The 24,049-nt window shown below is 40.1% G+C and overlaps 1 protein-coding gene across 11 annotated transcripts in view; it reads right to left on the bottom strand.

Moving 5' to 3' along the window:
* Positions 1-24,049, bottom strand: part of AK9 (adenylate kinase 9) — a 174,062-nt gene that overhangs the window by 23,942 nt on the left and 126,071 nt on the right. For 5 of the 11 annotated variants that reach the window (XM_025184731.2, XM_075923970.1, XM_075923971.1 and 2 more), the window contains 8 exons: positions 22,797-23,016; positions 19,032-19,094; positions 17,140-17,343; positions 15,956-16,174; positions 11,653-11,866; positions 7,757-7,958; positions 6,207-6,353; positions 4,137-4,357 (listed from right to left, as the gene is read on the bottom strand). In XM_025184731.2, coding sequence (XP_025040516.2) covers positions 4,137-4,357; positions 6,207-6,353; positions 7,757-7,958; positions 11,653-11,866; positions 15,956-16,174; positions 17,140-17,343; positions 19,032-19,094; positions 22,797-23,016 — 1,490 coding nt within the window. Of the gene's footprint in view, positions 1-4,136; positions 4,358-6,206; positions 6,354-7,003; positions 7,110-7,756; positions 7,959-11,652; positions 11,867-11,983; positions 13,668-15,955; positions 16,175-17,139; positions 17,378-19,031; positions 19,095-22,796; positions 23,017-24,049 lie in introns of those variants that run through there. The other 6 variants (XR_003089364.2, XM_025184734.2, XM_075923973.1 and 3 more) reach the window with 6 other exon arrangements.

Below are 24,049 nucleotides of genomic sequence, written 5' to 3' on the forward strand. Positions count from 1 at the left end.
GGAGGACACAGATGTGCTGCCACATCAGGTCCTTGTGCACCCTGGTGTGCCTTTGGGTCTTCCGGGCTCTAGCAGGTGGCTGCGGTGGTATGGCTTGGCCCTCTGTCCCGGCTGGTCCAGCTGTGGAGAACACACAAAGAGGGAGTGGCGGTCAGTCATTCCTGCAGACACTGTCCCTGAGGCCGTGCCTTCCTTTGTGAGCAGCAACCAGCAGTCCATGGACCAGAGGCAGGGGATGTCCTGGGTGCAAAGCCAGTGGGCCCTATCTCTTGGGCCCCTGACGTGCCCAGGGGACTGTGCTACCCGCTTCCCACCTCTCCCTCCCCTGGCCTACGCACAGGCAGCCAAAGGAAGTGTCTGGCTATGGTGGGATTCCCTCACTGGTGGCCAACGAGCCGGGAGCAGCTTAGCCCTCCCTGGGGTCCGACCCACAAAGCTGCAGGTCACAGTGCTGACTGCAGGAGCAGCTGCTGCCTTGTATTGCAGGCATGCCCATGTGCTGTGTGTGGCACTCCTTGGTCTGTGTGGGGTCATGCCTGTGCCCTTGTAGCTAGCCTGCTTCCAGTTGGGGCATCCTCCCACCCGGGGCCAGATGTGTGTGGCCTCCCTTGAGTGTAGGAGCAGGATCCCAGGCACGCTCAGGGGCTGCCTGTTGCATCCATGTGCTACACAGCAATGCAGCACATGGTTGCATGTGCATCCCACGTGACACTCGCTCCCTGCCCACTGTGTGCCTGCCTCCCCCTCCCGGTGTGTGTGACAAAGTAAGACCACTCACCTGAAGATCCCTCCCAGGTGTCTGAGGAGGCCTGGGAGACGTCATAGTGCCTGTCTCCTCCTCCTCCAGTGCAGCTGGCTGTCCCTGGTCCTCCTGCTCCTCCTCTGGAGTGACCTCTGGCTGGATGATGATGGGGGTCTTGACCCCGGAGTCCACCAGGATGGATGGGGAAGACGTTTCCCCCCCCCCAGGATTTAGTGCAGTTCCCTATGATAGGGGCAGGTGTGGGGTCCTGCCCCTGAATGGGAGCTGCGCTTGGTGGCCCGAACATATCCCTGGTGGAGCTCTTTTATTTTACTCCGGACCTGTTCCATGGTCTGGGGTGGGTGTCTGCGCTCCACCAGGGACATGGCCATCCGGCCATAAATGTCAGCATTCTGCCACTTGGCCCGGGGGCCCTGGAGCATCTCCTCCTCGCCCCACAACTCGAAGAGGGACTGGATGTCCGGACCAGACCAGGACGGGGCGTATCTCTTGGTCCCCCTGGGTGGGTCCTCAGACCCCTGGGGATGCTCCCGACGAGGGCTGGGGGAGCGCAGGGGGCTTGAGAGGCAAACATGGCTGACAATTGCTGTGGCAGGGAGAGCCGCGTGGACAGGGTGCTGCTCTCTGTCCTACTTCCTGCCACAAGGCTTGTCCAGGTGCCTGCGTCTTTAAGAGGGGCCAGGAGAAGGAACTGTAGAGTTGTGATTAGCTTCTATCGAGTGGCCACCAGAGCACCTGTGCTTTTTCCTGGAGGCCTCTTCTTCTGCAAAAAATCCCTCCTTCCCATCCACTTCACAAAAAGGCTTCAATGAGGATTACCAGTTGTGCAAAAAGCCCTCTGTTCTTTTGATTTACTTGTGAAAGAACACGCTTGCAGTGTGGACTTAACTCAAGTTAATAGCCAACTCTGTAGTCTAGACATATCCAAGGTGAGAGAAGTAGTCTCTTAAGACTTGTTTACACAAATGTTTAGTTTTTGGTAAGGTGGGGATAAATCCTTACACCTTGTCTCCACAAAGGAAAAATGTATCTGAGGGCTTGTGTACACAGAAGATGCATCAGTTTAACCAAACTGGTTTGAAAACTTATTTACATGAACGGATGCAACTCTTTTTGTGGACATATTTCCCAGTTTAAAACGAGTAAGGCTATGTCTAGACTAGACCTCATTTTTTGAGGAGTACAGGATCTTTCAAAACGGGGCATTTCTGTCAAAAATGCCCCATCTAAACTGCCAGCTTTTTTTAAAAAAAGTCCCAATTAGAAAAAAAGCGGCAGCTGCCAATCTGCAAAAATTCAAATCCCGGCTTCATTTGCAATATCGACGTGCCTAATTTACATCTCTTTATCGAAAAAGGAATGTGGTCTAGACATGGCCTAACAGTGGTTTAATTTCCATTAGTAAATATAAAGGTGTAAACTAAACAGCTATACCCCAAGTTTAAATTGATTTTAGAACAGCCACACATTAAATTGCATTGGTTGAATGAGGGGCACATGGAATATGGGTTTACATCCTTGAACATCTTGGCTAATAGTCAGAGATAGACCATGAACTTATCTATTTCTTTTCTGTATCTTTTATACTTCACAACATCTACTGGCAATGAGTTCCACAGGTTGACTATGCAATGTTTAAAGAAATACATATTCTATTTATTTTAAACCTGCTGCCTATTAATTTCATGACTCCTATTTCTTGTGTTATGTGGAGAGATAAATAACACTTCCCTATACATTTTCTACATACCATTCATGATTTTTTATCTCTCAATCATTTCTCCTCCCTCCCTTATTCTCTTCTTTTCTAAACTGAACAGCCCCAGGCTTTTAAAACTCTCCTCATATGAAAGGTGTGGACATATATGATTTATATAGTGGCATTATAACATTTTCTGGTTCATTATCAATCCCGTTCCTAATATTCTATTTGCTTTTTTGACTGCTGCTGTGCAGCGAGCAGATATTTTCATAGAAATATCCATGATGATGCCAAGATCTCTTTTTTTGAGTGGAACTACTAATTAATATCCATCATTTTGATGTATAGTTGAGATTATTGTTTCCAATGTGGATTATTTTGCACTTATCAACATAGAATTTCAATAGCCATTTTGTTGCCGAGTTGTCTAGTTTTGTAAGATCCCTTTTTAACTCTTCACAGTCAGCTTAGGACTTAACTATTTTGAGTTATTTAATATCAACAGCAAACATTGCAACTTCCCCGTTTACCCTCCTTCACAGATAATTTATGGTGATACTGGACTGCATACGTCCTTATACATATTCTTGGGGGACCTCACTATTTAGATTTTCCCATTGTTATTCAATATGGATTAGGCAAGCAAGTTAACTAGATCCTCTCTGGAGGAAGCAAAGCCAAAGACTAGGGTTAGGAAAAGGTAGGTGGATGGACATTAAGACCCAGTGGTGCCCCAAATTTTCAGGTGCCCTTTGCAACTGCTTAATCTGCGTAGGAGTAAGGACAGTCTTGCTCAGGAACTTTTAGTGTGCATCAGGAAGTTTAACATGGAACAATTAATGCACCACTTGTTCGTAGGCTTTAGAAATCACACCCCTGTAGAGTGCATTACTTAACTGTGTAGACAAGCTCTCTGTCAACATAATGTAAAATGTTGTAGAAAGGGACTCATGTCTAAAACCAACAGTGTTAACCATGAGTGAACAACTAACATGTTCAGCCTCAATCTATGCAAGCTGTTTTGCATATTAGGTAACATTTATTAGTTTCTGACATGATGCATTTTTTCCAGCATAGTCAAGATAATTAGTTTTTTTTTATAAGTACTATTTTATTGTAAAACTTGTATTGCTACTAAGTAACTGAAATATGCTCTGAAATTTAACATCCAGCTTTAATGTTTTTGCCTGGGTATTACAGGCAGTCCCCGGGTTACGTACAAGATAGGGACTGTAGGTTTGTTCTTAAGTTGAATTTGTATGTAAGTCGGAACTGGTACATATTGTAGGGGAAACTCTAGCCAAACATTTCTCCAGAGCTCAGTTTTATTCTCCCACACCTCACTTCCCTCAGTCCTTTATTCTCAAGCTGATGTGTCTGCTGAAAAAAGCTGCTCCGCATCTCCCTGGTCTGCTGGGGAGAGGGGGGCGCTAGCTTCGCGTCTCCCTGGTCTGCTTCTGCTGGGGGGAAGCAGCTAGTGCGGGGTTTCCTCACCCCATTTGTAAGTAGGGATCCGATGTAAGTCGGATCCATGTAACCCGGGGACTGCCTGTACTGCCATGGATAATTAGAGGCAAATTAAAACTGAATGTGATACAATGGGTTTATTAAATTACAATTTCTTAAAACAAAGCAGCATGTACTATTTGTAAACAGGTATTCTTCTTTTACCTTCTCTTATTCTTTCCAAATATATCTGGATCTGTTTAACGATCACCTGAACTTCCTCAAATATTTTGTTCCAGACCCACCACTTGCTGTGGAATGCATCAACCACACACCAGTTCTGATGTTTCTCTTCATAGTAAGTCCTAATAGCATCAATTTGCTTTCTATAGCAGGAGTTCTGAATAGCTAGAATCTGTGAGCTGTCATGTATTGGATAAGGAGGACTGAAGAAAATAAAAAATAGCAATGATTTAAGAAACTATATTAACATAATAAGAATAAAAACATACAAAATAGTTTTTGTTCCCTGATGATGACTATCTGATTGAATGTCAAAATGTATACATTAGAGCTCACTATTAATATTTTTAATTATGATTATTGAAAGTCTATAGTAGTGCTGAGGGAATACAGCTCTGTAATCAAAAACAATATTGTCATGAATGCAGAAAAAACTGTCTTTCATTCTTACCATTACACAGTTCTGAGGAACCAAGTAGACGTCCAGGAACCAACTAAAATTTAGAAAATTATGCTCTCTGTATTTCCTGATTTTAGACTGAATATTTTGAAGAGGACTTTAGGGGTACATCTATACTACAGAGGAAGTTTGAAGCTGCTGCTATCAATCTTCCTGGGTTCAAATTAGTGGTCTAGTTAAAACAGCTAATTTGAAGTGAGAGGGGCACTCTGGTCAATGCCAGTAACCCAGTTTTCACGAGAAGTAAGGGAATTCAAAGGAAGAGTGTTCTTCCTTCGACTTCCTGTACTGTAGACAGTACAAAAAGCTGAATTAGGCTACTTTGACTTCAGCTACACAATGTAGCTGAGGTTGCATATCTTAATTTGACTTTTTCCTGTAGTGTCGACATACCCTTGGGTATTTGTTAGTACATGTTTATGGACACATTTTAATAATGTGCCTAAAAATTCTTCAAATTCAGATTGTCATCATCAGGATCATGAACCTTTTAAAATGGGGAAAGCCATATGCTGAAAGGCACAATGCTACATCAAGTATCTGAACTGGAAATCTGTGATATTAAGGTACAAAAGAGTACAGTGAGCCATACTTGTTTGGAGATAAGGAGCAATAATCTTCTAATAAATTTAGGGAAAATGCAAGCTCTAAACTCCAAGTTATAAATATTTAATCCAATTAAAAATAAACTAACCTTAAATTGGGATGTTATGTAAAACTCTCAGAGCAATATGGATTAGAGCATAGTTGCAAGTATCCTAAGAAGTATCTAGTTTAAATACATAGAGTATCCTGGTTCTTAATTTAAACAGTGCCAAAAACCTATATTGGGGATGTTTTTAAAGCAATAAGATAAGGTTCTGAATATAATATTAACTTTTAGTAATTATTCAGATTGCACAATTGGTCAGCTTTAAGGCTATAAAATATAATTTGTTTGGAATTAAAAATGGGAGTTTTGAAAAACTCTTGCAAAAAAAGTTCTAGTTTCATTTTTTGTAATGGAAGTGAACAAGTAAATAGTGCAATCATTTGTTGCTGAATCAAATAAAAAAATATAAACATGCTAAAAACATTCTGGAATTATTTCCGGGAAACATTTCACCTAATACGGAAAAGATTTTTATTCAACTTAATGTTTAAACTGAGTGTTCTGTTTTTGTTTTTTGATCTTTGCAGTTATAAAATGTTATTTTAATAAAAAAAATTCCACCCAAACAGACACCTTTTGAGTTTGAATATTTACATAATCAGAAAAGCAAAGAAGTTAGGGGCAAGTTTTCACTGAAAGGTTTGCATAAATAATTTTTGCAGAGTACTTAGGAGAAATGAAACATTACTGCTGACCTTTAAAAAGGCCCACAATTAAGAAAAGAGACAGAATATGTTAGAGTCAGCTAAGTATCAATTTTACTAACAATAATTCTTGTATGTACGAGTAATAAAATTCAGTAGCCGATACAATTTTTGGTAGCCACTTTTAGCAGCAGTCAGATATTATTTTGATGAGAAATGTATGAGTACTTAAATCAATACTTGAAAGAGATACAATTTACAAGGATAAAATCAACACTCTTTGTTAGCATTGCTACCTGTCAGAGCTTTCCTTGTCTATCAGTGCTCTTCTAAAAACCTCCTTTGCATCCACTTGTAACTCAAATATTTTCACTGGAATTATTCTCATTGCTTCTAAGATGTTTACTTGTTTTCTTGTTACAGGATACCCATCAATAACTACTCTGTATGCAAACAGAAAAACGAATACAGGTTAAAAAAACCTGTCAGTTCCTAATTCACCATTAACACTAAACTGGAATTAGCAAGAACATATTTTTATTTACAAAAAAAGATACAAGGTCTGTGGTCTTGCACTTCCAAATCAGTGCATGAGAGATTTACTATTATTAATAACGATTAGCAGTGGTATTACAGTACTGTGAAGATCTCAATAAAAATATTGAGCGAGGGGCTGTACAAACCTCTAGGAAGTTTCAGCCTCAGAGTTTATAATAAAATTTAATACAAGAAGTGGTTGTTACAAAAATTTGAGGGAGTGGAGGCAGTAGGCCAAGCAGAAAAGTGTAGGAACATATGGTTACAGAGCCTGGGATGTGCACAGCCTGGAGGCTGAGAGTCATTTGAAGTTGTAGTTTTAAATTATGAGATCTTATCTATTTATTTGTAGCTACCAACAATCCACACTGGTCTTCTACATAATTAGTAACTTGACTGGAGCAGGATTAGGTTCCAAAGAGATAACATCTAAATCAACATCAAGTACTTTAACTCAAGGCTTGCCTAATTCATACTGAAAAAGAAACATAATTGTCATATAGTAGGCATTGGAGGGACAATATACAAAGATACATCAAAACAGTTCAATACCTACACATCAAGGAAAGTTTATTCAGTGCTGATCTCAAAGCTCAAAATTGCACGTCAGAGATCAATTACATGTCCTGTCCTGTGAGAAAGCCCCTTCTTTGGGAGAGGAGCTGGAGAGATGAAGAAGTGGGGTCATTTCATTGGATTCCACAGGGGTTAGGGGACAGAAGATAGATTTCAGTTTTTGTTTGTTTCTAAAACATCAAAAGGGGAGCACTGAAGTGTCAATTTGCACTACTAAAGAGAAAAAAACTGGTGCAAGGGCAGAATAGGTATAGGCAAGTTCCAGAGACCAGTGTTAAGTCTGGGTTGCCACTAGTATTTATAGTAATAGGTGTAGTCCTCAGGGAATCTATGGCCCGCAAGCCAGATTCAGGCTCATCCCACAGCTAGGCTCGGGGCAAGCCAGCACTTGTGCTCAATCTCTGTGGCAAATCTCTGAGAAATGGCACCTTTGTGTGGGGCTGGAGTGGGGAGAGAACCTTAAAGCCCTGTGAGTGTCTCTTTTTGCCCCCTCAGTTTTCTTCTCAGTGAGGATTTTTGTTTTTGTTTTATTTTTTTGTTTCTCACTTGTGTGTAGCCCTGTAGGCCCTGACTGTTTTTCTTGTGGCTCAGTGGCCCCCAACAGAAAATAGGCTCCCCATCTCTGTTTTAGTGAAACCATTTGTTTCATTATGTTTATGCAAATCAGTCCTTATGAAAAGAATGCTAACTTACCAAAAAGAAAAACAAAACAAAAAACAGACAAGCCTCTTACCCAGCGGTACTGCACACATGATCCATCAGAGCCACTTCTAGAGCCTGAACGGCCAGTTCATCAGGTGCAGCCAGTCCTTTATGAAGATGCCACTTTAACATAAGTGCCAGCTCACTCTCTGGCTGATCGTTTAACACGAGTCGTATAGCATCTCCCATAGACAAGCGCATTAACCCATAGACACTTGCAAACTTCTTAGCAACTGAAAAATAGTTTTGTTTTAACACTCAGTTTTCACCTAGACATCAATGTAATGCAATATTTTATTCACAAAATGTTGTTCATATTCATTAATATTATGAGTTTGATAACTTAGGATAAATGTAGTGTGCTACTGGTACAGAGTCAAGATATAGGACTTCCCTAAAATGTATTGTAGGTCAAGCTTATGCATGTAAGTGTAATTTAAAATGCACTAATATCCAGATATTGATGCTGAACCCCCAAAAGTAACATCTGCATTGCTAAAGCAGACATTTCTTAGTATAAGTCTGGGATTGGAATAGCAGATACAGGATGTTGCCTCTCAAATCAAAGTGCATGAGCATTAGCAAACTACATGTTCGGAACTTGCAGAGTGTTTTTCCAGTCTACGTACAACCCTAACTAACACCAATAGATCACCATTTATATGAGCATTACATTCATCCATAATATTAGAAAGGGTAAAGAATTTGGTAATTGCCATGTTGCTTTGCTGTACTATATTCTTGGTGTGACAGATGGATAATGTGTGAAAAAATGTTAATACAGATATAAGGCAAAGCTTAGCTGGTGGTTCATATTCTGCACCATTATGTAAGCGACTCTACTTTTGACTAAAAGTCTGCTTTGTTGGACACCAGTTTTTACTGGATTTTACAGTTAAAAAAGATGATAAAATGATTTTAGTTAAAGTAAATAAATACAAAATATCTAATTTTGCATACATTTAAAAAACTTTGTTGTTACAAAATACACCAAACAAAACCAGAAATTATAAAATGATTTTGGTTACAGAAAATGGCAAATGGTATACAGATAGTTTTAGTACAACTTCATTTCTATCAGTTTGACAGTCAAGTTGCCCCAATCACCTACTAACATTTATTTTTTTTAAAAGGACTGACCTTATCAACTCTCAATTTAATTTAATACATTCTTTGCCTGGCTGTATAGGATTATATGAACAATAGATAAAAAGCTGTTATTTTGCCATCTCATACCTAACAGAAGTGAGAATGCTGTGGAAAACGCATGCTGTTTCTAAAGAATAACATAATTAATAAAATATAAATATTGAGGCAAAGGGTTTGTAAAATATTTAATATGCCTATAGGCTTTCAATGTGACTTATGAGCCTCAGGGTGCATCTACACAGCACTGTAGGTCGAAATAAGATATTCAAATTGCGTATCTTATTTTGACGTTATTTCAAAATAGCTTATTTCAAAATTTGGCACTGTCTACACAACACTAATTTTGAAATAAATCACTATTCCGAAATGTCCCTTACTCCTCATGGAATGAGATTTACAGGGATGTCAGAATAGCGAGCCCATTACATTTCAAAATAACTGGCGCGCTTAAGAGATGTGAAATAGCTATTTCGGGATACCTCTAGTATCCTGAAATAGTGCTTCAGTGTAGATGTAGCCTAAATGATATAAGTACTTTCCAAAATGGGACTTAGCTTTGGAAAATGTTATACAAAGTACCTGGATTCTGGATAGTTAAGGGGAAGCATTGCAAGGAGTTTCTTCTAGTCTACACCAGGCTAAAAATTAGTGTTTCAAGAGTGCTGTGGTTGGTAAGAGATGGGAGCAAACTCCAGGGGATCACAGTATATACAGAGAATCTTATACTTGTGGAGGTGATTCTTGTGGGGAGATTAAAAATTGAAAGTTAAATAAATGAGTATTAATTTATCTTGTACAGTGATAAGTTCTTTGAGATGTGTGGTCCCTTATTGGTATTTCACTTGACATGTGTGCGCACTCCACATTCCTGAGAAGATTTTTTGCTGGCAATGTCCCTTGGTCTGTACCTGTACCCTTTTCACTGTGCTCCCAACCAAGGATATAAGGGGTAGTACAGTCTGACTGCCTCTCTAGATACCTTTCTACCATGAATAGGATAAGGCTCTGCTGCAGAGGGGAAGGAGGGTGGGGAGTGGATTGGAACCACCCATCTCAAAGAAGTCCAGTTACAGTATAAAGTAAGTAACTTTCTCTTCTTCTTTGAGTGATGGTCCCTATGGTATTCCACTTGAAGTGACCCTCAAGCAATTTTCATTGAGGAGGAGAGTGCAAGGAACCCTGTTGTACCATAAACTGAAAGACTGCTCTGCTGAAAGATGCTGAACAGGCCTGAACCAAAGTGTAACGTTGTCTCACAAAGATATCGATGGAGCCCCACATTACTGCTGTGTTGCTCTGCAAATTTCTAGGAAAGGAACATCTCAAAATGAAGCTAACATCTGAGCCTGTGCTCTGTTTATATCAGCCCTTACACCTTGAAGAGGAAGGGTCACTATCAGCTCAAATCACAGTAAGATGCAGAATAATATCCTTTTTGACAGTCTCTGTGAGAAGATGCATTCAGCAAAGGAGACGGACAGTTTGGGAGATTTTCATTCTCTGTAGTAGAAGGCTAAAGCTCAATGGATATCCAGAGAGTGGAGGTTCCTGACTTCTGTAGTGACTTGGAGGTTTAGATAGAAGACATGTACATGGATGATGTGGTTCAGATGGAATGCTGCAAATATTTTAAGTAAACTTCATATGTAACTTCAAGGAAACCTTACTGTTATGGAAGACTGCATAAGGTGGTCAGCCATCAGGACCTCAGTTTACCTACACTTCTGGCTGAGGTGATAGCAACCAACATTGCAAACTTCACAAACAAATGAATGAATTAACTTGCAGCTAAGGGTTTGAAGTGAACAATACATTTATCAATCTGCAGAAGTCTGAGGTCCAATACTGAAGTAGGATTCAGCACTAGAGGGAAGATTTGTTTCCATCCAAGTACTACACCGTTATATGAAATGATGTGGGCTGAAATGTTTGATCTTGCCTTTATTCTGAGTCAATAAGACTGGGAACAGCTGCATATGGAGGCATGGATGTGAGAATATCTGGAGAATACTTGGAGAATCAGAACTGCCTGAGCCAGCAGAGATCTATCAGAACCACTGATGCTCCATTTTGTTTGATCTTTCTCAGGATTGGCTGATATTTGGTTGAAGTGACAATTATTATTTTTATATGGGAGGTGGGAACAGTGAACATGGCATTTCCCAGTGGAAAAAAGGGTGTTTTACACAGGCTATATCTAGTTTATCTCCTATGCCCAGATATATAATGGGATCATTATCGTAGACGAGCATGACTGTCCTCCCACTGCATCTGTGATTTGAGACATAAGGATTATTATTATATGTACTACAGTGGCACCTACAGGCCCCAATTAACATCAGAACTCCTCATTCTAGGCACTATTAAAAACAGCACTTTCCTGAAGACCATACAATCTATACAGATGAGTAAATGGAAAGGGATGGGACATAAATGCAACACAGGGACTGAAGCACGGGCGATGAAGTGACTTTCCAGGGTCACTTAGCACAGGAAGTCTTCCAGCACTAGAACAGAACCTTTATTTCCCAAGTGCCAGTCCAGGGCCTCAACCACAAGAATATCCTTCCTTCCTGAGGAGTGGGACAGGAGTGAGTTGGGGAATACAGGTATTTCTGGCTGGTAAATAGGATAATGAGAAAATTAACTGCAGCATTCTATGCATAGCAACAGCAATAATTTCAGAAACTTATTTGTAATTTCATGCTAACATGATCATGGTAAACAAAACCCCAATTATAAGGAATGCTCCTGCCTTTTAAAAATACTGGACCTTACCTGTAGTTTTCCCAGATTTTGGAGGTCCTACAATTGCTATCTTAACTGGCACAAATGGTTTGGGTTTTGGTTGACAGATAAATTTGATGGGATTTTTCATAAATTTTTCTTTATTTTCTTTACTTGAAAAGAAATAAATATATTGTCGGTGGATTACAGGCAAGCTTGGAGTCTCTTGGTTTTGGAAAGGCTTGATTACATCTCCTTCACTTAGCTGTAACATATGCAAAATGGAAAAAAGTTACTTACTGATACTTCTGTTTACCATAATCTGTTCTTCACTCATCCTACAACAGTGGATTCATAGGTATACTGTTATGGAAATACTTACTGGAAGAAAGCAAAGATTTCTGAAACACTACTCTTGATTACATAAGCCTCAGATAGAACACCATCCCTGAGCTACAGGTCCTTCCAGGCTCGATGAGAAGCATGTGGTATTCAAGACAGAGAGAGAAATAACAATAACAAACAGTGGCATACCATCCAAAGCTGACATCTTGCTGAGATACTGACACCAACCCCAGGATTGGATGTTGTGAATAAAGGGATCCCTGCTGGACGTGTGGTAGTAGGGTTGTTTGAGTTTGATTTTGAGGGATTCCAGGGCTTGGCCCTGACCCGCCTGGAGCCTCGTGACAAAGGCCATAACATAAAAAAACGGAGAAGAGTGCAGGCAGTCCAGAAAAGGTGCTTGCAAAGATCTCTGCTGTCTACTGGGAGAGAACAGCATAAAGAAAAATTGAAGGAATGCTGCAAGCAAGGAGCAGAGAAGGTGAGAGATTAACCTTCCATACAGGGCTGAGAAAATAATATTCTTTAATCAAGAAACTTCTGGGATTTCTGTGACTAAACAGAAAATGGAGGGAATTCTATTCCAAATATTAACTCTCTTTATAGTTGGAAAATTTTTCCTAACTTATTGAGAAAGCCTGCTCCTTATTCAATGCTTGAAGGCAGATTGGACACACTGCATCCGCTAAATGAGCTGATGTTGTTCAGGTCTCCATTAGGGGTGCTTTTATTCATAAGTTTGGCCAAATACAAATACACTGAAGGAAGCTAATCTGTGTGAGCCAATATTATATATTCCCAGAATTCTCTGTATTTAGGCTAAGCTATATAAATACAAACTGTACTCCAGGTATATCTTGTTACTCTCCCCATGCACACAACATGTGAGTCAGTTATGCCTGTTCCCCTCTACCACAATAAATGTATTATCCAAAGTGAGCCTTGTCATCGGGATAAGGTTGAGAAATATGTATCAGCTTTTAATGTATACAGTGACCCACTAATCTTAAATTTAAAAACATTAGTGCAAAAAGACACCCACATAATTCAGATTGGCAATGACATGAACAAAATAGAATAGGTTCTAGATGATCTATTACATGATGGTGGTTTAGACATACTTATTTCAAACCACATGCCTAGATGCACAGGACAGTAGGGTTCTGCCATAATCCAATTTTGGTGCTCACATTCCTCCTTCTGGTTTGTCATTCTTATCCATTATTTTTCCCATAGTCTTGTTTTATCTTCAGATCCATAATTACTTAATTGTCAATTGATATATCTCATATATTCCAATCTATAAAAACTTTGGTTTCCTTAGTTGTACTCATAATCTATTTGATCCTAAACCATCTCTATTTTCTCCTCCATTACTGACATCATCTTATACTTCATGTATCTTACAGCTTTGACAGCACATAACCTTGATTTCATTTTAAGACAGTTTTATACTTGCCTCTTTCTGCTAACAAAATGTTTTTTTCACGTGTCAGGTGTTAAACTATTCGATTCCTTACTTGCTCTTTCTTAGTTTTATCTTAGATAACTCTCTCAGAAATGTAAGAATCTTTTCTCTCTTGCAAAGTTATCACTCTTTCAACTGTCTTCTTACTCTTCCTTCTTCAGGAATTTGTTTGTTGTTATTTCCTGTTCATTGGGCTTTTCTTAGCTATCTCTGCTCCTCATTTTTGACTTATTCACCAAACCAAGATACATTTCTAGCATTGCAACAAAGAGACCTACAGATTACCCACCTGTGCTTTATGTTAATTACCCATAACTCCAAAACACTTTAACTTGTCTCTGCTGCTCCTGCAAGGCTGTAGGAACTTCGGGTATGTCTACACTAAAAAGTTAATTCGAACTAACAGATGTTAGTTCGAATTAACTTTGATAGGCGCTACACATACAAACGGCTAGTTCGAACTTAATTCGAACTAGCGGAGTGCTTAATTCGAACTAGGTAAACCTCATTCTACGAGGACTAACGCCTAGTTCGAATTAAGTAGTTCAAATTAAGGGCTGTGTAGCCACTTAATTCGAACTAGTGGGAGGCTAGCCCTCCCCAGCATTCCCTGGTGGCCACTCTGGGCACCACCAGGGAAACTCTTCTACCCCCCTCCCAGCCCCGGACCCCTTAAAGGGGCACGGGCTGGCTACGGTGCCCGTGCCAGGGACAAGCCTGCCAGCACCCAGCCAGCAGACCCTGCACCTGGCATGGCACGAACCAGCCACCTGCTGCCACCCAGCACTCCACCTCTTCCCGGGACCAGGCTGGTGGCTCCCAGGAGCCTGCCCGGGGCCGCAAGAGGCAGGCGCCCGCCTGGTCTAATGCGGACATCGTGGACCTCATCCACGACCTCCGCACAAGGCAAAGGAAAATGGCCATCTAGGGCAGGATAGCTGCCAGCCTGGCCACCCAGGAGCAGGTTTGCATGAAAATCAAGGTGGTCCAGTGAGACCCCTGACCCTGAGCCCTGAGCTTAGAACGGCCATACTGGGGCAGACCAAAGGTCCATCTAGCCCAGTAGCCTGTCTGCCAACAGCGGTCAACACCAGCTACCCTGGAGGGGATGGACCTAAGACAATGACCAATCCATTTGTCTCATGCCATCCATCTCCAGCCTTCCAAAACAGAGGCCAGGGACACCATTTCTATCCCCTGGCTAATACCACTCCATGGACCCAGCCTCCATGAATTTATCTAACTTCTCTTTAAACTTTCTTATAGTTCTAGCCTTCTCAGCCTCCTGCAGCAAGGAGTTCCACAGGTTTACTATTTGCTTTGTGAAGAACAACTTTCTGTTATTAGTTTGAAGCCTGCTACCCATTCATTTCATTTGGTGTCCTCTAGTCCTTCTATTATGGGAACTAATGAAGAACTTTTCTTTATGCACCCTCTCCACACCACTCGTGCTTTTATAGACCTCTATCATATCCCCCCTCAGTCTCCTCTTTTCTAAGCTGAAAAGTCCCAGTCTCTTTAGCCTCTCTTCATATGGGACCTGTTCCAAACCCCTAATCATTTTAGTTGCCCTCTCCTCTCCCACCTCCTTTTCCCAGTCTCTCCGAGTTTTGTTCAATAAAGAGAGTTTCTATTTTTGAACACGTGTCCTTTATTTTGTCCATCAAGAAGGGGGGCTAGGGAGGCGTAAGTGAAAGGAGGTGAGGTAGGAATGGGGTACGAGCCCCCGATGAGGAGGACTGGTGTGGCTATGCGGGCTCCTCGGGGTGGAAGCTCTCCTGCAGCCCCCCGATTGACCCTCTCCCGGATGGCAGCCTGCGGCAAGTGCAGCCGGGCTGATGGCTGAGTGCTGTGATGTGCCGAGTGTGGGCATTCAGGGCACTTCAAGCCAGGATTGCTTTGCTGTCTCTCATCGAGTTAGACAAGTGAGTGGGGAACCCCTGAGAACTGTCTGTCCGGGGTGGGGGTTGGGTCCCTTTAAGCACAGCCCTCAGCTAGCATGAGACAGCAGCTCCATGCTCTAAGTCCTAATCTGATGCCCTGCCAGCACTGCTTCCGGCCATCCTTAACCTCGGTTCAGGGCCCACTCAATGTGGACATGCTAGTTCGAATTAGCAAAACGCTAATTCGAACTAGTTTTTAGGTCTAGATGCACTAGTTCGAATTAGCTTAGTTCGATTTAACTAATTCGAATTAAGTTAGTTCGAATTAGTGCTGTAGTGTAGACATACCCTTCCTCTTTGACCACTACATTTCCTGTGTCCTAAGTATCAGACATTTCTTTCTTGCTAATCTTCACATTTGATTGTACTCATTCACAAAACTCCACCTGCTCAATCCTCAAAGCTTACAAAATATTATTAATCAGTGCTTAAAACACAACATTAAACTGACTAATTCTTGTTATTAATAGTATGTGCTGGCTAATAAAGATCTTCAGTGATGTGCTTTTCATAATATTTTATCTTAATTATATGGTCATAAAGAAGATAAGCGCATATTACTTCCTGAAAGTACACCTTAGCTATTTAATTACATTACCTTGACTGGGTCCCATTGACCAAAAGAACTGGGATGTTTATAAGATAAAACCAACATCTTGCGTGCAAGTGGTAAACTTATTGAGTAACATTTCTCAAAAATGCTTTCTCGATATTCCACTAGATGCTTCAACTTGCTATACAATTGGTAACGTACAATGTGAGGTTTTCGCCCTCCATTTATGGTGATTTGTGGTAGCTGCAGTCTTTCAAATTCTTCCTGAATAATTAAAGCACAACATATGACAAAAATCATAAATATGATGAAATGTTATAATAAACGGTGATATGAATAACAACTGCCATTAACTATTATTGATCTTTGGACTAAATCCTGTGCTAGTATAAATGAATGTGCCTCTGTTGATTTTAGCTTCAACTGAGGATCTGTTCCCTCATTTTCATTATTAAAATTTATATTACCTTATTATAATATGCTAAAAATTAGACAATTTTCCATTTAGAACTGCACATTAAAGTCAGTCTTTCAAGAAATTAATGGAAGCATGTATCATTGGGTGTAAGACAATGTCCTTTCTCCACAGCTCACTCCTTCCTGAAATGCAAGGAGTGTTAAAAGATTATTCTGATTCTTAATCCATTTGTTGGCAAAAAAGAAAAAGTAATTGAAGTCTAAGGATGTCAGTATGGTTACTACTATGTTTAGAATAAGAATTCTGTGCGAGGGAAACACTCAACTTTGTAATGGGCAAAAGCTCCAATCTGGGTGTGGGGCTATATTCTGATACTAACCTTTGTAGAAAATACATTTTTTGAAAATGTAATTTACGTCAGAAGCTGTTTTAATAATCTATGAATAAAATGTGAAATCAAATTGAAATTATGCTGCAGATTTTAAAAGAGCACTTGCACTTTCTTCCTTCCCCCTTCAAAAATTGACTGCAATGAGATTTAGTGAAAAATGTACAAGAACTTAAGGATTTGGCCCAAAAGGAATTTTGGCTGAATGAGGATCTCAGAAATTTTAATAATAGATTTGACAGCCAGAAGGGTCCATTATGATCATTTAGTTTGATCTCCATTCATTTGACTCATAAAAAGGAAATGAAGATCTCAAGTACTATAACTTTGAAATTTGACAACTAAATTAAATGAGCTATAAAACTGGAAGCACTTCTTGCCTCATGCCATATTATTTGACAAAGTATGCAGTGAAGAAAGTACCTGTAATCCTTGTAAATTATTACTATCTGCTTCATACTTTTCTGCAATTTCATTTTTCATGCGTTCAACAGCATCATCCTCTTGCTCTTCCTCCTCCTCATCTACCTCTTCCTCTTTTGGGAACTCTTCTTCAAGAATAGCGTCAATATCTTCTTCTTCATCTTCATCTTCATATTCTTCATCTTCTTCCCTATATGCGTCAGCCTAATGTAGAAAATGTTCTTCTGTTTCATGACTACTGTACAGAAGTTCAGATAAAAGAAAATAAAAGCATTCTCTCCCACATGCTTTTCCCCTTTTTTGTCCACTGTTTTAGCTTATAAATAATTTTCAAATAGGCAGAGGTGCCTACCTAAGCATAAGAAGAGATAATAGGGAAAGAGTACACTATTTCACTGAAACATACCAGCTTGAATAGAGAATTTAAAAAGTTTGCTTCTGAAGATTAATTTTCAGTGATAGCTTCATGTTTTATGATTGTATTATTAATGTTTATGTGTCAAATTACTATGCATAAATGTTAATCAAACTACAATCATTGATCTTCAAATAAAGTTCCTAGTTCAACCATATACAGTGAACGAGGTGTACCGGTAGTTCGGAATAGGAACCTAGTCCGAACTACCTAGTTCGAGCCCCGTGTAGCCGCGCTACACGGGTTTCGAACCAGCGGGGATTTAAAAATGGCGGCTCCCCGCTTATGCAAATGAAGCCCGGGAAATTCAAATCCCGGGCTTCATTTGCAAGTGCGGTATGCCTACATTACCCCGCTAGTTCGAACTAGCGGGGTAGTGTAGACATACCCCCAGAGATTAATATTTGGGAAGAAAACACAGAACAGCACTGTGCCAAGGCTTCAATGCAGTTACTGAGTGCAGATCTGCTAACATAAAAGAAATATGTTTTAACTATTGTTTCCTACTGCATTGTAGCTAGCATTTTTAATATTGCAGTTTGATAGGGTTTTGTTACAAACAAACTTGATAGGTGACACCATACTTGAGAATACCCAAAAGGAGAAAAAGAGTTTGAATACAGCTATATCATATTTTGTAACTGTTGAGTATGGGCAGAAACCATAACTTCATATATCAAAGTAACCATGGCCTCAGTTCAACAAGATACTTAAATCATGTGCCTCATCTGAAGTTAATAGGGACTATTCATGTGCTTAAAGATAGGAATGTGCTTAAGTACCTTGCTAAATAGGAATTCATATTTACAAATAATTTAAAACACAGTTATAAATAGTCTCTAATATGTAGCAGAAGGGTAGCCGTGTTAGTCTGGATCTGTAAAAGTGACAAGGAGTCTTGTAGCACCTTATAGACTAACAGATGTATTGGCGCATAAGCTTTCGTGGGCATGCATGCATCTGACAAAGTGGGTCTTTGCCCACGAAAGCTTATGCTCCAATACATCTGTTAGTCTATAAGGTGCTACAAGACTCCTTCTCTCTAATATGTAGCTTTATTTCCAATCAACAGTAAAATGCCTTAAATATCTGGTTAAATTATAGTGAAAAATAGAGATTTGTGACAACTTCAGTTATGGTACTGCTACTGCATGTTTTTTTAAATAACAGATATTACAGCCATAAGATTCAGAGGGGTAGTGAGTTAGTCTGTAACTGGAAAAAACAATGAATAGTCGAGCAGCACCTTAAAGACTAACAAAATATGTAGATGGTATCATAAGCTTTTGTGGGTACATCTGAAGAAGTGGGTTGTACCCATGAAAGCTCATGATACCATCTACATGTTTTGTTAGTCTTTAAGGTGCTGCTAGACTATTTGTTGTTTTATTACAGTCATAAACATTATAAATATTCCTAATATAGACCAAATAAAATATTTACATTTTTAAATTTCTTTCCACTACATTATTCTTACCTCTTCCTTCTTTTTAGCTTGTTCGGCTAAAAGTTCTGCCCTTCTTTTGGCAATCTTCTCTTCCTATTAGTGAGAAAAAGACTAAATTACAATACTTTGAATTTCTATAATGCCCTGGATCCAAGGATCAGAGTGGATTTCACCTATTATGACATGCTAATAAGAATAAAAATCCTATCAACTTGGGACTAAATCCTGAATTCCATGAGTTATTCTTTACTCTGTCCAAAACTCCCATCAAATAAGCATGTATAAGTAAAAATGAGTATAAACTTCAGGATTTATCCCTCTGTATTTATTATAAGCTGGAGCCGAGAGTATCATGTAAAGTTAAAGTTATTCAACATTTCCCATTTTTAGACCCAGTTTTCAGTTGCTTATAACTTTGAAGAAGTATAACCATTCTGGCTATAATTTCCTATGTTGGGGATCTGCCTCGTGCTGAATTTTTGGGGAAGTATAACAAAAAATGGTTCAGCTACATCTGAGAACAAGATTACGGAAAAAAAGATGATCCAACCACACTGAAAAAATTCTTACAATCTTCATATTGAAATGCTTTAGTGCCTCCATGTTTTGAAGGACCTGAAATTGGGTAAAGGGGTCAGCTAAGTGTTTTATGTGTCTTTTACTGCTCAGTCTGTACTTGCTTGGTAGTGACTTTTTAAGGTTTTGGAAGCTAAATTCTCCAAAGATACTGTCTGTAATGGGAATGCTGTCCAGAGCCATAAGAGCTAATCAGGAACTAAGCTGCTCTTGTGACTACCATCTGTTGTAGGCCATTGTGATGCTAGTCATATAAACTGACTCTATTTTTCCCCCAATGCTCCCTCCTAGATCCAGGCAGCGTTAAGGAAAATGAGGAAAAAGCATGGTGTAATTCAATTACTCAAATTACAAGACTATACTTCCTCTTCCTGAACTTTCCTGTCTCACTTGCTAAGCACCTTCCAACTATAGGCAACATGTAGGGGACATGAAAGGACACATGACCCAAATGCTGAAGGAAGGAAGGGCCAGGGGTTGGTCAAATGCTGGCAGGGGGACTAGCAGGTGGGGGATCTGCTTCCCACAGTACGGGTCTGCCCCCCCACATCCACCGGCAGTGGCAGGACAATCAGAGCAATGTCCTCAGCTCACTGTAGTCTTCTGGTCACATCACTTAAGGAGGTGCAGGACCTCAGCTTCAGGAAGCGGACTGATACAGTCAGGGGAGCAAAGCGAGCTGAGGCTGCATTGCTCTGCTTTCCCCATCACTGCTGGTGAGCATGTCGGGGAGGGGCAGATGTCTGCTGTGGGTGCTAATCTTCTGGATCACATTGCTTAAGAGGAGGGGAAAGAGGCATGGTAGTGGTGAAGCAAGGGTGGGGAAGAGGCAGGGAAAGATCAGAGCAGGAACATGCAGAGGCAGGGCCCAAGGCAGTGGGGGACTGTCCCAGGCTGGGAGATCACATGGACAGTGGCCCCTCTGCTCCCCTTCACCAGTCACCCCTGCTTCTAACTTCTGCAACAAGTGAAGCAGTCAACAGCCTCATTAACTACATAATGCTGATTAAGTGTCTGAACACCATCCACCTTTTGCACTGACTGGTGAAAAAAAGTATGTGATTGTGTATTAAAGATGGTCAGTCTTAATTCTGGCATTTTCTAACTTTAGAGTGTTTGACTTTGTGACCTTATCATTATTTTAATGAAGTTTTGTATATGTAATTTCCCAGGTTTAAAAAAAATCCTGAAAAAAATATTCCACTCTATGGAATTCCAATGACCCACACAGTTTATTAACAAGCTTAGAAACTTTAGAACCACAACACAGACACTTGCCACTTGAACAGAGAACTAATGAGGATAACAACCTACTACTCCTATGTGGGCCCGGCACTAGAAAGTGACAAGGCACACATTTTTCCATCGGCATTCAAAGCTATTTGCTGAAAGCAAAGAATTATTGAGATTAAGGAATTGTAGGACCTGAGGTAAGTGTGCTCTAGTGGTTACAGATGCTTCTTTCCTTTCCAGACCCTGAAACCTGAATCCTTGATGTACATGGCCTCTCCAGGGCACCCTCCTCGCCATTTCCCTTGGCTCCTAATCTCTATGTGCCCTTTCACCCACCCTGTGTCTCCATGCCCAATTTCCCCCACACTGGCTCTTAGTTCCAGTCTCTTCTGTCACCACTCCTTAGACTCAGCTTCTATCTGTTCAGCATTCCAGTTATTCTGCTTTTTCCTTGCCTTCCTCACTACCTGGGCAGTAGAAGGGGAACATTTTGGCCATGTCTGTAGTGAGAGAGGTCTGCTTGCCATGCTGGTCACACAGGAAATAAATTTAATTTTTTCCTGGAGCTTTTCCTTGCACCTGGAGAGCAGCAGAGTTGAAAGCCCTGGCCAGAGCGGCCACAGAGGGGCACTGTGGAACACCTCTTGGTTTACTGTCAAAGGGCTGCATCTGCACTACCCAGAAGACCACTATGCAAGGTCCTTAAAGTCGATGGAATGAGCTTGGTGGTGTGGACTCATTGTTTAGAAAATTGACCTAAAATGTGGTTAAGTTCAACCTAAACTCCTAGCATAGAACTTGTACGGATAGGGTCCCTGGGCTGGGACCCGGAGGAGTGGGAGGGCCTGGAGTCCCTCTGCAAACCACACCCGAGTAAGGGGAGGTAAAAGAAGAGGCCTGAACTCCACCCCCGGACTGGACACTAACTCACCCACTAACAGGATAGATTTACTCCACTCCCACAGAGACAAACACAACAAGACCTTTAAGATTCTTGAAACTTAAATGCCCACCTGGAGAATTGACGAAACAGATTGACAGAGCCAGAGAAGTGCCCAGAAGTCACCTACTTAAAGACAGGCCCAACAAGGAAAATAAAAGAACACCACTGGTCATCACCTACAGCCCCCAGTTTAATCCCCACAAGCATATAATTGACAATCTACCTGGAAAACAATCCTTCACTTTAATAGACTTTGAGAAACAGGCCAATGTTCGCCTACACACAACATTAAGCAAATACCAGCAGCCACACACACCACAGATACACTCATCCAGTAACCTATCTCTGCAAGAAATCCCATTGCCAACTTTGTTCTCATATATATACAAGTGACACCATCACAGGACCTATTCATATAAGCCACAACATCATACAATTGCACATCCTCTAAAGTGATATATGCCATCAAGTGCTACCAATGCTCTTTCGCCATGTATAGGGATCAAACCAGACAGTCTCTGCGATAAATGATAAATGGACACAAATCAGACATCAGGAATGGTAACACACAGAAACGTGTTAGGGAACATTTTAACCTCCGTGGACATTCATTCAAGAATGGATTTAAAAGTAATTATTCTGCTACAAATGAATTTTATCACCCAACTACAAAGGGAGACTACTGAACTAGAATTCATTTGTAAGTACGACACTATTAACTTGTGCTTGAATAAAGATATTAACTAGTTAATGCATTACAAAGGCAATTTCCCCCTCCTTTGATATTCACATTTACACATAAAAAGATATGAATGGGACACATCCATCATGACTCAACTAGCTTCATTAACATTAGTCTTATAATTGAAAGGTAATTGCTTTTGCTGTTATAGATACTCTGATTTTTGTAATTTCCACTCCAAATCATCTGATGAAGGGGGTATTACCCATAAAAGCTCATGATATAGTTGTTAGTTGCTAAGATGCCAAAGGACTGCCTGTTGTTTCTAAAATTTGTTTGTTACTGAAAGAATAAAACCCACTTTTATTTTTTCTTTCATGTCTTTCAGCCTCTTCTTCTTTTCCATTTTCTTATTTTTTCTATCCTTCCATTTTTTAAAACGCGGAGGAAGAAGACGGTCAGAAATATCACTTTCCTCCACTTGGATAATAACTGCTACATCAGGACAGAGTCCTCGCTCTGATAAGAATTGGGCCTCTTCAAGTGTACGAGGGAAACCATCCAGTATAAATCCTGTGGATCTGATTGGAAACAAAGATAAAGACGATGTACTTCTTAAAAGTTATATTTTACTACACAAACAATTCAATGAGTGAATGGCAAAAAGAAAAAAACCACTTCATTAAAACAATAATTACAAATATATATATTTTTCTCTCTCTTGGGGCCGGTCTATATGGTACAGCAATTTGCACTGGAGGGTGTGAATTCCAATCCACAGAGTTGCACATTAATCTTGCTGACACACATTACAAAGTTCCCTAATGAGTAGAAAATCTAGGAGCAATTTTTCACTTTGTTTTTACTGTATGTTATCCTATTTAGCAAACACTGTCTTCCCTCTGCATTTTCAATGTTACAGAAATCAAATGCCCATTTTTTAAAGAATAATTTCAGCCTAGATAGCATCTTAGTCTAAAGAGCTTTATATATCAGGATCTTCAATTTTGCTAGGGTGTCTCTGAAGTTAATGTTTGTTAGTCCCTATAGAAGAATTATAAGTGGGAACACAAATCATTATTTTGGTATAGTCTGTCATATGGAGTTTGTTAGCTGATGATTTTCTTTCAGGTCATTACTTCTCTCCCTGTCCATTACATAGACTATACCTCTTTTGATGAGCAAAACTCTCTCCTGCAAATAATGGAGTTAGTTCAGACTTCTCTATGAAACTTCAGGTCCTGGTCATAGCCCTTACATCCTCACACTATATAAGTACTTTCAAAGTTGAATTTTGTGTTTCTGTACTTATTATTAGATTGACTATAACAACATTTCATGTACATTGGGCCTTGAGACAAAAAAAGCACTTTAGTAACGCAGATAGCAGAAAGGCCAGACTTGGAAAGGAACTCGATTTTTTGTCCAGTCAGCCATTTGGACAAAAGTAGGATGGAAGGAAGGAAAGATAAATAGAACAATAAGACTTCCCTCATATTAATAATATTAAAATTGTTTCAGGACCTCCTTTGGATTCTGTCCTATTGAAGGATGATTTTATAGAGGAATTAAGTCAAGCCTATAGTGCTTTTTTGAAAAAAATGTTGACAGATA

The sequence above is a fragment of the Pelodiscus sinensis genome, chromosome 3 (genome assembly GCF_049634645.1).
Source record: "Pelodiscus sinensis isolate JC-2024 chromosome 3, ASM4963464v1, whole genome shotgun sequence".
Classification (NCBI taxonomy): Eukaryota; Metazoa; Chordata; order Testudines; family Trionychidae; genus Pelodiscus; species Pelodiscus sinensis.